Genomic DNA, 13,095 nt, shown 5'->3' on the forward strand with positions numbered 1-13,095 from the left:
GGCTGCCGGCTATTGTTTCCGTGGTGCCTGTACCAATCAGAAGCTGTGCCTTGGTTTTCGAACATTTTGGAAGTCAAACGGACTTCCGGAACGGATTAAGTTTGGCGCTTTTGTTTTTGCTATTTATTTTGTGTTTTTGTTTTTGAGGCTTTTTCGGTTTAATTTGTTTTTGTGACACTGTGGAACCCAGTTCAGCTGCTGATTGATTGATTGATTGATTGATTGTGTGACTGTGGAAATGGATAAAAGCCCCCATCCAAACAATGACTATCATTCGTGCAGGTAAGAAAAACAAAATAATTTTTATTTTTATCATCTACAATACTGTCTTATTTATTTTATAGTACAGTACATTGATTATTGATTATTTTATGGATCAGTGGTCTCGTTAGATAGTAAAATTCACATTAAATTGCTATTTTAGGGGTTGTTTTTAAAAGTCTGGCACGGATTAATCCATTTTGCATTGCTTTCTATGGGAAAGCGCGCCTTGGTTTTGGAACGCTTTGGTTTTGGAACGGACTTCTGGAACGGATTAAGTTTGAGAACCAAGGTACCACTGTGGTAGAGCCCAGGGAATTCTATTAAAAGAACACACACCAGAGCAAGTATCCATTCCTAAAGTTTTTATTTTAGCTGCTTATAGCCTTTTTTCCGCCTTGCAGAATTCACATCTCTACCTGCCTCGAATTGGGGCAGGGGTTGCGCGGATACTTCTGGCTGGCGGGGAAATAGAAAACCCTCTTCTCGCTCCTGCAGGGCTTGTAAGGGGAGGTGTTGTAGTAGGAGTCTGCAATGCAGCTGGAGGAGAAATTGCTGTGGAGGGAAACCTTTATTTGCACCAATATTTGACGCCCCTGCAAAGAGGAAAAAAAAGATTTGAGAAGAGGGGGAACAACAAGGCGGGAGCTCTCTGCTCTGGGAGAGAAGGGAACCCACCTGGACGTCAGTCACACACTGGAGTTCATATTGGTCTCCCAGGACGGGCCGCAACACTGTCACAAAGGTGCTGAGCTGAGGATGAGAATTGCAGGCAGGATGGGGCAAAGAACTATGGTTAGGACATATACATGAAGCTGCCAAGCCATTGTCCCACCCAGATCAGCATTGTCTACACAGGCTGCCAGCAGCAGTTCTCTGGGATTTTCAAGCAGGAGTCTCTCCCAGGCCTACCATTGGATGCTGGGGATTAAATTTGGGGCCTTCTGGTGGGTAGAAATATGTCATTTGCAGCCACCCAAATCCCAATAGGATTAAATGTTGGGTATGATTAAATGCATGCCCAGGGAACTGGCACCGAATGGATGGGGGCAGAGTTTGCTCCCAAAACTCTGCCCCTGAAGAACCAGGTGCGCAGCCTGAATTACCATTCACAGTAACCCTTAGCAAACTACAGTGCCCAGAATTCTTTGAGGGAAAGATTGTGTTTTGAAGAGGTAGTGCGTACACAACCTTTTCTGTGTATCTTTTCTGTGAACCGCCCTGAAACCTCCTGGTATAGGGCGGTATATAAATTCAAATAATAATAATAATAATAATAATAATAATAATAATAATAATAATAATAATAATCGTATATAATAAAGTGCAAGTGTCTCTGCATCCAGATTCCCTGTGTCCCTGTGTCCGCGCAAGCGCTTCTCCAAACCCCGGGATGTCTCCTTCCTGTCGGCGGCTGGGGGAGAGGAAGGGAGGAGGAGGAGAAAGGGCTGCTTTCTCCTCCTTCGTTCCTGTCCCCCTGCCACCGACAACAAGGACAGGTCCCGGGGTTCGGAGAAGCGCTGCGCAAGCGCTTCTCCGAACCCCGGGATGTTCTAGCGCCCGTTTACTCAACGGGCTGAATTACACTAGTAATAATAATACAGTAATACCAATAATAGCCTTAATAGACTTATTGCAGGCCAGGAGGATGAGGAGATGAATTAAAACTGTAATGAGGACCCAGCTATTTTATGGCAGCCTTCCGTAACCCACCCCCCTCTCTTCCCCAATTTCTCAGATCTCCAGGGAAGCAAAAAATAGGACAGAATAGGTATGGTACCTGGTAGCTCTGGATACAAGATGGGATGACAGCAGCTCTTTGAAAGGCGCTGTGTTCAGAAAGGGAATGTAAAAACAGGGTCATTTAGCTACAGCAGCAACTCCTGCCCTCCCCTATAGACCCCTTGAAAACAGATGGTGACCTTGGTGCGCCACTTAATTATTTTTCTGCCTGTGGTAGCCATTGTAAGGCACACTGTACTAGATGCCGTATGGATTTTAATTGTATTAATTTATGTACATCTTTCCCACAGAATCCAAACTGCGATATACCGCACGGTCGTCACGGCTGCCGCAGGAGGACGCTGCCCTTTTCAGCTCACCTGTCAATGTTATATTTTGTGCGCAGGAAGAGGGCGGCTCGGAAGTATTTGTTGGGAGAGCTCAGCGCTTCCACGCAGCCGGCGCAGCTCCCGTGTTTCTGCCACTCTTTTTCCCTGTGCGGGAGGAAGGAGTAAAACAACCGTTGCCGGGCACACCCAGCCTCTCTCTACCTGAGCCTTCCCCAACTTCTCCCCCTCCAGATGTTTGGGGTTACAACGTCCGTCAGCCCCACCTAGCGCGTGGCCCTTCTCCAACCCCAACTCCGTCTCTGTTTAGCCCCCTGCCTTGGTTACCAGAACTGGAAGTTGCTCAGGTTGATGAAGGATGGCCAGTGCTTGTTCAGTTCAGGCGTCAAGTCCTGCAGGAAAGGAAGGTGGTGGGAAACAGGCTAATTGAGACAATCGTATCATCCCGAGGGCTATGTCTGGGGCCGGCCCTACCATTAGACAAGCCAGCTCAAGGGGCAAGGTGCTGGGCCATGTCTAGGGCATCATCTGGCGAAGGGGCTCGGGGATTTGTACTTGAGATTGGCCAGTCAGAACTAAAAACAGTGTTAAAGGTAAATTTCCCTTCAAAAAACCAGAAGCATTCCTTCTGGGTATTACAGGCACTGCCCTCCCTAAGGGTATATATGTATATAAAAAATTCTGTATGCAACCGCGGGCGCGAGTGTGCTTATTGTGACATATTGGAAAAATGACAATCTCCCTACTAGAGCTGAATGGTTACTCAAATTGACAGAATATGTGGAACTAGCCTCCCTTTCCGAAAGAGTCAGAGACAAACCCAGACAGGAGTTGACTCTAGAATGGGATAATTTCAAGAATTATTTGGGGGGGGAGTTATAATTTAAGCACGGTAGTTGCCTTTGAATGATTTCTATAAACAATATACATGAAGGAAAACGATATCAAAATAGAAAAGAGAATTTCTGCAAAATAATAACGGCAAATTAAAGTAAGATGTTTAATATAAAGGAAAACATGGAGAGGGTGGGAAGTCATAGGTTTGTGTAGAAAGTGAAATTGTATGTATTTTTTGTGTGAATATAGACATCCTTGTTGGACTGATCGATGAAGATGACTACATGTTGTATATATTTGGAAAATGAATAATAAAGCATTTAAAAGAGAGAGAGAGAGAGAGATTGGCCATGTTCACACAACACAGTAAGCCAAACCACCTGAAGCTATAAAGAGATGGGGCCAGACATACGTAGAGAGACAGTTCCACGTGCAAGGAGCCACCACTGAAAAGGCCCTTCCCCAAGCCCAGCAGTGGCTGTTGTAGGGCAGAAGGCAAGGAGCCTAGCAATAGATAGCGCCAGAGCCCATGGCAGGTGGGGCAACTGATTCATGTTTTGTCCCCATCCTCCTCTCCGCCGAATGCCACAAGGGGCAACACTGAGGCTGAAGAGGAGGAAGCAGGCAGGCAGGCAGGACCACCCTTTGGACTGGTTGTAGGTGAAAAAGCAGGCAGGTGGGGGCTGGCTGAGGGCAGGTGGAGGTGGGTGGGGCAGTGCCCCATATGCCACAATGGCTCAGGGACTACACACAATGTACCTCCTGCATAGGTCCCCCAAGCCAGATGCAGGGGGGAAGTGTTTCCACGTAACCTGTAGAATGATAAGAGTTGTAGAGTTGGAAGGAACCAACCTCAACAAAGTGTGTTATACATAGGGCTGCCTCTGAAGACGGTTCAGAAACTTCAGGTGGTGCAGAATTCAGCGGCCAGGTTGCTCATCGGAGCAAGACGGTCTGAGCATATTACACTGATCCTGGTCTGACTGCACTGGCTAGCGATTAGTTTCTGACCCAATTAAAAGTGCTGGTTTTGACCTATAAAGCCTTAAACGACTCAGGACCACAATACCTCAAGGACCACCTCTTTCCATATGAACCTATCCGGACCCTGAGATTGTCTTCTGAGGCCCTTCTTTGTGTGCCGCCTCCTCAGAGGTCCGGAGGGTGGCAAGACGAGAACAGGGCCTTCTCTGCAGTGGCTCCTCGTCTGTGGAAAGACCTGGTGCTTTCTTTATATACTTTTAGGCGCCAAGCAAAAACATTTTCAACCAGGCCTTTGATCTGATTGACATCCTATATCCTTTTACAATGTGGCTTTCTTGGGGGGGGGTTGTTACTGGGTTACAGTTCTTATCTTGATTTTATTTATTGTGATCATTTCTGTGAACCGCCCTGAGACCTCTGGGTACAGGGCAGTATATAAATCAAACAAACAAACAAACCACAAGGGTCGCCTAGTCCTGCAATGCAGAAATATTTTACCTAGCGTGGGATTCGAACCCACAAACCTGAGATTAAATGTCTCACACTCTAGCAGTGGAGCTGTCGCAGGTCATTGGAAGCAGGGCCACCGAAGCCAAACTTTGCAGCAAAAAAAGGTTCTACTCACCACCAGGTCGGAGGGGAAGAGGTATCTATATGGGCAGCAGCCCATGACATTGCTGGGCCTGTTGATTTAAAGGGCAAGAAGAGCAGGTGAAGGAGGCTGGAACCTTTTCTGTTCCAGCAGGCAATTAAGAATCATAGAATCATAGAGTTTGAAGAGACCACAAGGGCCATCCAGTCCAACCCCCTGCCAAGCAGGAAACACCATCAAAGCATTCCTGACAGATGGCTGTCAAGCCTCCACCTAAAGACCTCCAAAGAAGGAGACTCCACCACACTCCTTGGCAGCAAGTTCCACTGTCAAACAGCTCTTACTGTCAGGAAGTTCTTCCTAATGTTTAGGTGGAATCTTCTTTCTTGTAGCTTGAATCCATTGCTACGTGTCCGCTTCTCTCGAGCAGCAGAAAACAACCTTTCACCCTCTTCTATATGACATCCTTTTATATATTTGAACATGGCTATCATATCACCCCTTAACCTTCTCTTCTCCAGGCTGAACAAACCCAGCTCCCTAAGCTGTTCCTCATAAGGCATTGTTTCCAGGCCTTTGACCATTTTGGTTGCCCTCCTCTGGACAGTATCCTTCTTGAACTGTGGTGCCCAGAACTGGACACAGTACTCCAGGTGAGGTCTGACCAGAGCGGAATAGAGTGGTACTATTACTTCCCTTGATCTAGATGCTATACTCCTATTGATGCAGCCCAGAATTGCATTGGCTTTTTTAGCTACTGCATCACACTGTTGACTCATGTCAAGTTTGTGGTCTACCGAGACTCCTAGATCCTTTTCACATGTACTGCTCTCAAGCCAGGTGTCACCCATCCTGTATTTGTGCCTTTCATTTTTTTGCCCAAGTGTAGTACTTTACATTTCTCCCTGTTAAAATTCATCTTGTTTGCTTTGGCCCAGTTGTCTAATCTGTTAAGGTCATTTTGTCATTTTGAAGTGTGATCCTGTCTTCTGGGGTATTGGCCACCCCTCCCAATTTGGTGCCATCTGCAAACTTGCTCAGGATGCCCTCAAGCCCATCATCCAAGTCATTGATAAAGATGTTGAATAAGACTGGGCCCAAGACAGAACCCTGTGGCACCCCACTAGTCACTTCTCTCCAGATGAAGAGGAGCCATTGATAAGCAGCCTTTGGGTTCGGTCAGCCGGCCAGTTACAAATCCACTGAACGGTAGCATTGTCTAGCCTGCATTTTACCAGCTTTTTACAAGAATATCATGGGGCACCTTGTCAAAGGCCTTGCTGAAATCATGCATCATATTTTCTTAATTTAACTTTGTTGTATGGTTTTAATTGTATGGTTTTAAGTATACTTGTTGTAAACAGTTCTGATATTTTTTTATATATATCAAAACTTTATTATGTTCAGTCAATACAATAAAATGAGTAATACATCTATAATGAATACATTGTTCTTATTCCGTCCTCACCCGTTTTTAAGCAGCGTGTATACGTGTGTGTATGTGTATGTGTATGTACACACACACACACACACACACACACACACACACACACACACACACTTACTTAATATCAGGGCTGGATTTAGGTTTGATGAGGCCCTAATGGGACCCTTTATATGTCTAGCTGTCCTGTTTTTTGTGTCGAATATATGCTATATGGTAATTTATGGACCTAATAGGTATCTAAAGCCATTTGCACAGGTTGCCATGAAGCCAGTCCATGCAGAATGTCAGCACCCTATAGAGTCATACCTCGGGTTACAGGCACTTCAGGTTGCGTCTTTTCAGGTTGTGTCCTGCGCCGAACCCGGAAGTACCCGGATGGGTTACTTTCGAGTTTCGGTGGATGCTCATAAGTGCTAAATCGCGCTTTGCGCATGCGCAGAAACACAGAATCACGACCCGTGCATGTGCAGACGCAGGTTGCGAATGCTGCAGGTTGCGAACGTGCCTCCTGCAAGGATCACGTTCGCAACCCGAGCGTCCACTGTATATAGAAAGGAGCAAACCAGAGATATTTTAGGGAGCAGGCTAGCAGGCGGGGCCCATGACTTACATCATAGGAGCCTACACAACACAAAACACGGTTGCTGTACCTAGGTTTTATTTTATTTGTTTTTTATCTTATATTTTGAAAATGTACATCCTTTAAATTTTGGGGGGGGGGCCAAGAGAGTGGGGCCCTGAGCTAGTTTGTTTGGCTTATACGTAAATCTGGCACTGCTTAATATATATATTTAAGTAAGAAAATAAATACTTCACTTAAGTTCAAACAATAAACACATGCCTCCCATAGCAGCCCAAATGAGATCGCCTCACCATAATCCATGAATGGTCCAGTTGTTTGCGTCTTTCGGCATGACACACTCAAACCTCTTTCCCAGAGCCTACATCACAGGAAGGAGAAGATGGGTTAGATTCCCGAAGGTACAGCATAGCCACAAACCCGTGTGTGTGTGTGTGTGTGTGTGTGTGTGTGTGTGTGTGTGTGATTCATAGAATCGTAGAATTGTACAGTTGGAAGGGGCTCAAAGGGTCATCTAGTCCAACCCAGGAATCATTCACCCAATGTGGGGCTTGGACCCACGACCCTAAGAGTCTCATGCTCTACTGGCTGAGCTATACTCTATTTATTAATACAGCTTAAAAATTAAGTAGAGGTTTGATTCCATTTCTGTTCTCTTCAACTCATATTTCTCCTTCTGCTATTGGACCAAGTCCAAACTCCATTGAACTACAACTCCCATCATCCCTTGCCACTGGGCATGTTGCCTGGGGCTGATGGGAGCTGGAGTCCCCTACATCTGCTTTTTTAACCCCTTCTTGCGGGTGGCACTGTGGTCTAAATCAGGCATCCCCAAACTGCGGCCCTCCAGATGTTTTGGCCTACAACTCCCATGATCCCTAGCTAACAGGGCCAGTGGTCGGGGAAGATGGGGATTGTAGTCCAAAACATCTGGAGGGCCGAAGTTTGGGGATGCCTGGTCTAAATCACTGAGACTCTTGGGCTTGCCGATCGGAAGGTCGGCGGTTCGAATCCCTGCGACAGAGTGAGCTTCCGTTGCTCAGTCCCAGCTCCTGCCAGCCTAGCAGTTTGAAAGCACACCAGTGCAAGTTACTGTGGTGGGAAGGTAAACTGCATTTCCATGTGCTCTGACACTTGCCACGGCCCTCCATGCGCCAGAAGCGGTTTAGTCCTGCTGGCCACATGACCTGGAAAGCTGTCTGTGGACAAACGCCAGCACCCTCGGCCTGAAAGTGAGATGAGCACCGCAACCCCATAGTCACCTTTGACTAGACCAGGGGTCGGCAAGGTTTACCTTGCCTGCGCTGGTTCACTCTAGCGGAGATCCCTCCATGGGCCGGATTGCGCATGAGCGCGCGCGCCTGCGATTTCCAGTATCTGTGTCTGCGAAAATGCGTTTTTGGGCATCTGCGCATGCGGAGACACGATTTCCTGCACCACAAAAGCAAGTCCCTGTGCTACGCTGTGCCAGTTTAGCACAGCGGGCGGGGACTCGCTGAGCGGGTGGCTTGGTTTGGGGGCGGCTTGTGGGCCAGTTAAACGACCCCCGTGGGCCGCTTGTGGCCCATGGGCCTTAGGTTGCCGACCCCTGGACTAGACTTAACCGTCTAGGGGTCCTTTACCTTTTCATCTTTACCTGTTGCAACTGCTCTGCAGCTGTCTTATTTAGCCAGGTAATACGCAGAGATGTTAACTGTTCAGAAAGGGAGTGTCTCCCCAAATTAGAAATTCTTACTCACTATGCAGAACGAGCCAGGCCACATCTGGACAAAGGTTATGCATTGCCAAGGACAGTGCCTGCAGTCAAAGAGAGAGAAGTCTCCCAGTTTCTCCTTCTTTCAAAAGTCTTCAGATCAGCTCATTCTTTGCAGCCTCACTTCCAACAAAAGACTGGTACCGATTCACTGGAAATATAATACTATGACACACACACACCCCTTTGATCAAGAGATAGAAGATGAACAGATTGCTTTTAGACACAGATTGTGTATGGATAAATGCAATAATACTTAGAATGCATTTATTTAAAAAAACTAGCTGGCCCTGCCACGCATTGCTGTGGCGTTGTGTGTGAAATTAGGAAGAAAGGAATAAGATGTTTGAAAGTCTGGTCTGTCTTTATGTATTTTGCCGTCTGTTCCTTTGATGTCCACTTGAGGGTGGTATATTTTGTTTTGTTTTTAAGAGAAAATCACGTTTTTAGGTGTGTTAGGGGTGGGATCTTAACAATCTAAAGTTCTGCAAACACACTTTTCTTGGAAACCGCTTGACTGAATCCGCTCAAAGTTGGACACAGCGTTCCTTGCCAATACGATTCAAGCGGTTTCCAAGAAAAGTGGACTATAACAAACATGGCCCTTCTACATTTTTATATATATATAGAAGAAGATATATTACAACTTGTTAATCATTGTACTCGTTGGAATAATCACCTTACTTATGTACCTGTATATCGAATTACAGTTTCAAGCACTTTATTTGTCCACTGAATTTTTTCAATAAAATATATTTAAAAAGAAGAAGAAGAAGATCAGTTCCCAACACTTCTGTACCAGTTTGCGGTTTTATTTATTTATTGAATTCGTTAGTCTCTTTATCTTGCCCAGGGTGACTTCCAACCAACCTTTTATTTTAGTAAAAACTTTCACTTTTAGTATATATATGTGTGTGTCCTCGTGAAAAATTTTAAGGTAAATTTCTCATTAAATACACATTTTTTGAAGCCTTCATCTAACATATTCATCTACCTTATTTTTATTTCATAACATTTACTGTATTTTTCCATGTATAACACACACACACACACACACACACCCGTGTATAAGACGCCCCCTATTTTTGGAGACTCAAAATTAGAAAATGGGGGGAGATTGCCCCCATGTATAAGACTACCCCCTCTTTTTAACATAATTTTAAAAACCTAGTCTTATATATGGAAAAATACGGTATATACTACTTCATTGTGTAGAAAACCTCAAAGCGGTTTACAAAAAGAGCAAAACAGTAATAATAATAATAATAATAATAATTTATTATTTATACCCCGCCCATCTGGCCGGGTTCCCCCAGCCACTCTGGGCGGCTTCCAAAAGAACAGAAATTCCAAAATACAGAAATCCATCAAACATTAAAAGCTTCCCTAAACAGGGCTGCCTTGAGATGCCTTCTAAAGGTCTGGTAATTGTTCTCTTTGACCTCTAGTGGGAGGGCATTCCACAGGGTGGGTGCCACTACCGAGAAGGCCCTCTGCCTGGTTCCCTGTAACTTTGCTTCTCGTAATGAGGGAACTGCCAGAAGGCCCTCGGAGCTGGACCTCAGTGTCCGGGCAGAACGATGGGGGTGGAGACGCTCCTTCAGGTATACCGGACCGAGGCCGGTAAAACTACCAGTAAAACAAAAACCATTATTTAAAACATTCCAAAACTAATTAAAACCAACAATCAACTAAAAACAGATGAAAACACATGCCATCCTACATCTCTGCGTAGGCTTGTCTAAACAAAAATGCTTTTAGCAGGTGCTGAAAAGAGTACAGTTTTATGTGCACTTTCCTCTAATATACAGTTTTGCTTGGAGAACTGTATTGCAAAATTCAGAGAAGCACAAAATTCTAATGACAGCTGTGTTCCAGTTTGCATGTTGTTTTGGAAAGCGTGCATCAGGTGTTGCATTAAAACGTGAACTGAAATTCTCCATCCATCCATTCCCCACCTGTAATGCAGAGACAGAGTCCACAAATTCATCCCATCCCGCTTTCTGCCCATCCTCTCTCGCCCTTGCACGAGGTTCTACCTACCTAGAGTTCTCCACCTTGGCCTGCTGCTGCCTCCTCCAGAGATCCTCGGGACGAACCAGCAACCAGAAGAAACTCGTGCAGAAGAAACCCAGAGTGACTGAATTGGCTACCATCATACCTGCAAGCAAAGCAGAGCTGATGAATAAAGGGCGGGGGACAGCGAGGAGAGGAAACCAGTCTCTCTGTCAACATGCAAGCCCGGGTATAGAAACCCTCAAGTAGGGTTCAGTAATCCCAATGACTGATGGCAAAAACAGGGCACCGTGGGTGTGCGGGTGTGCCAGCCACTGCCAGTAAGGCATTGGCTATATTGTTCTCAGTCATCAAGGAGTCGTAGCTCAGCCACAGAGCCCAAGCTTCAGTTTCCAGTATCCCTAAATTAGGCTAGGAAAAACCCCAGCAGGGCCTCTGCCTGAGCTCAGATGCATCAATGGCCTGACTTTGTATAAACCAACTACCTAAGCTGTACCAGGTTGGGGTTGCACAGCAGCAATGCACATGCCCTGGTTCGATGTCGTCCTTTCAGCAGGAGAGCCAGACACCAGCTGGTGTTTAAAAGGAGAAGGATGGGGGGCTGGTTTCACTTCCCTGTGTGACGACTGAGAAGCAAAGACACAGCTCCTCGTGGAGTCCCAGATTGCAGAACGATTGCTTTGATCAGACCAACTTGGTCCCCTGTAGGCAAATGCAGACTTTAGGGTTTCACAGAACTCTTTATCAAGGAGCTCACCAGTGTCCAAGCAATGATTCTTCAACACCAACTTCGCTGGACCGGTCATGTTCTGCAGATGCCTGATGATCGTCTTCCAAAGCAACTACTCTATTCCGAACTTAAAAATGGAAAGCATAATGCAGGTGGTCAACAAAAGAGGTTTAAAGACTGTCTCAAGGCAAATCTTTAAAAAGTGTAGTATAAACACCAGCAATTGGGAAACACTGGCCTGCGAATGCTCCAATTGGAGAACAGCCTTTACCAAAGGTGTCATGGGCTTTGAAGACACTTGAACTCAGGACACAAGGGAGAAACGTGCTAAGAGGAAGGCACGCTTGGCAAATCCACACCGTGATCAACTCCCGCCTGGAAACCAATGTCCCTACTGTGGAAGGACGTGTGGATCCAGAATTGGCCTCCACAGTCACTTACAGACTCACTTTTAAGACCTTGTTCATGGAAGATAATCTTACTCGGCTACGAGTGATCACCGAAGAAGAAGATGAAGGAGAATGGAAAGGTTGACCATTTAGTTTCCAGCTCATAAAAATTACATATATATAAAAGAAGAAGAAGCAGTAGCATTGCTGCTTCCAACTGTGGAGGCAGAGCATTGTCATTATGGCCAGTAGCCACGCTGATAGGCCTCTCCCCCGTGAATTTGTCCAATCTTCTTTTAAAGCAGTCTAGGTTGGTGGTCCTCACTGCCTCCTGCGGGGGTGAGTTCCACAGTTTAACTAAGCTCTGGGTGAAGAAGGGCTGTGTCCAGGGCAGCTGTCTACCAGCTCCATCTGATATGTAGGCTGAGACCCTCCCTGCCTCGCCTGTCTCTGTCTCACCAGAGTGGTGCGTGCTCTGGTTATCTCCTGCTTGGACTACTGCAATGTGCTCTACATGGGGCTGCCTTTGAAGGTGACATGGAAACTACAACTAATCCAGAATGCGGCAGCTAGACTGGGGACTGGGAGCGGCCGCCAAAACCCCATAACCCCGGTCCTGAAAGACCTACACTCTGCCTGGTTCCCTGTACCTTTCCGGGCACAATTCAAAGTGTTGGTGCTGACCTTTAAACGGCCTCAAAGGCCCAGTATACCTGAAGAAGTGTCTCCATCCCCATCGTTCAGCCTGGACACTGAGGTCCAGCTCCGAGGGCTTTCTGGCGGTTCCCTTCCCTGCAAGAAGTGAGGTTACAGGGAACCAGGCAGAGGGCCTTCTCGGTAGTGGCACCCACCCTGTGTAACGCCCTCCCATCAGATGTCAAAGAAATAAACAACTATTGGACGTTTAGAAGACGTCTGAAGGCAGCCCTGTTTAGAGAAGCTTTTAATATTTGATGAATTATTGTATTTTAATATTTTGCTGGAAGCTGCTCAGAGTGGCTGGGGGAACCCAGCCAGCGGGGTATAAATAAATTTGTTGTTGTTGTTGTTGAAATATGTTGTTGTTGTTGTTGTTGTTGTTGTTGTTGTTGTTGTTGTTGTCTCGAACCTCCCAACGTACAGCTTCGTTGGATGCCCAGAAGCACCAGGGCTACTAGAGAGGGAGGGAAACCTTTCTCTGTCTGCTTTTCCTGTGCTCTGTCTTGCATAACCTGATCCCAAAATACGGTCCCATTTAAAGACAGGTGCTGCCCCTTCTCCACCGCAGGCTCTCTGAAATGTCCCTCCAGCCTCCGCATTCCAGTCCAAAGTTTGAACTCGCCAGCTGCCCTTACTTCTGGCAGGCGGTCGAGGAAAACACCCGCGGCCACCCCTCCCCTCCGCCCTGGCGAGGAGGCAATGCCCTTGTAAGGCCCAGCTGGAGGTCAGCAGAGGCCC

General features: G+C 46.4%; 1 protein-coding gene across 3 annotated transcripts; it reads right to left on the bottom strand.

The window, feature by feature from the left end:
* Positions 1 to 611: 611 nt before the first annotated feature.
* Positions 612 to 11,110, bottom strand: LOC118087447 (ribonuclease T2-like). Of its 3 annotated transcripts, none has more exons than XM_035120091.3 (10): positions 11,025 to 11,110; positions 10,567 to 10,684; positions 8,510 to 8,567; positions 7,064 to 7,131; positions 4,777 to 4,834; positions 2,658 to 2,722; positions 2,364 to 2,477; positions 2,042 to 2,090; positions 940 to 1,014; positions 612 to 857 (listed from the first exon to the last, which is right to left on the bottom strand). In XM_035120091.3, exons 2-10 carry the CDS (start codon positions 10,680 to 10,682, stop codon positions 669 to 671), a joined length of 792 nt encoding a protein of 263 aa, XP_034975982.3. In that variant the 5' UTR covers positions 10,683 to 10,684; positions 11,025 to 11,110; the 3' UTR covers positions 612 to 668. The 3 variants fall into 3 exon arrangements, with proteins under 3 accessions (XP_034975982.3, XP_088528989.1, XP_088528990.1); XM_088672863.1 differs by having other exon boundaries at positions 8,510 to 8,688; positions 11,025 to 11,093; XM_088672864.1 differs by lacking the exon at positions 8,510 to 8,567 and having other exon boundaries at positions 11,025 to 11,093.
* Between the last annotated feature and the right edge of the window lie 1,985 nt (positions 11,111 to 13,095).

Source organism: Zootoca vivipara, chromosome 6, assembly GCF_965207765.1.
Source record: "Zootoca vivipara chromosome 6, rZooViv2.hap1.1, whole genome shotgun sequence".
Taxonomy (NCBI): Eukaryota; Metazoa; Chordata; class Lepidosauria; order Squamata; family Lacertidae; genus Zootoca; species Zootoca vivipara.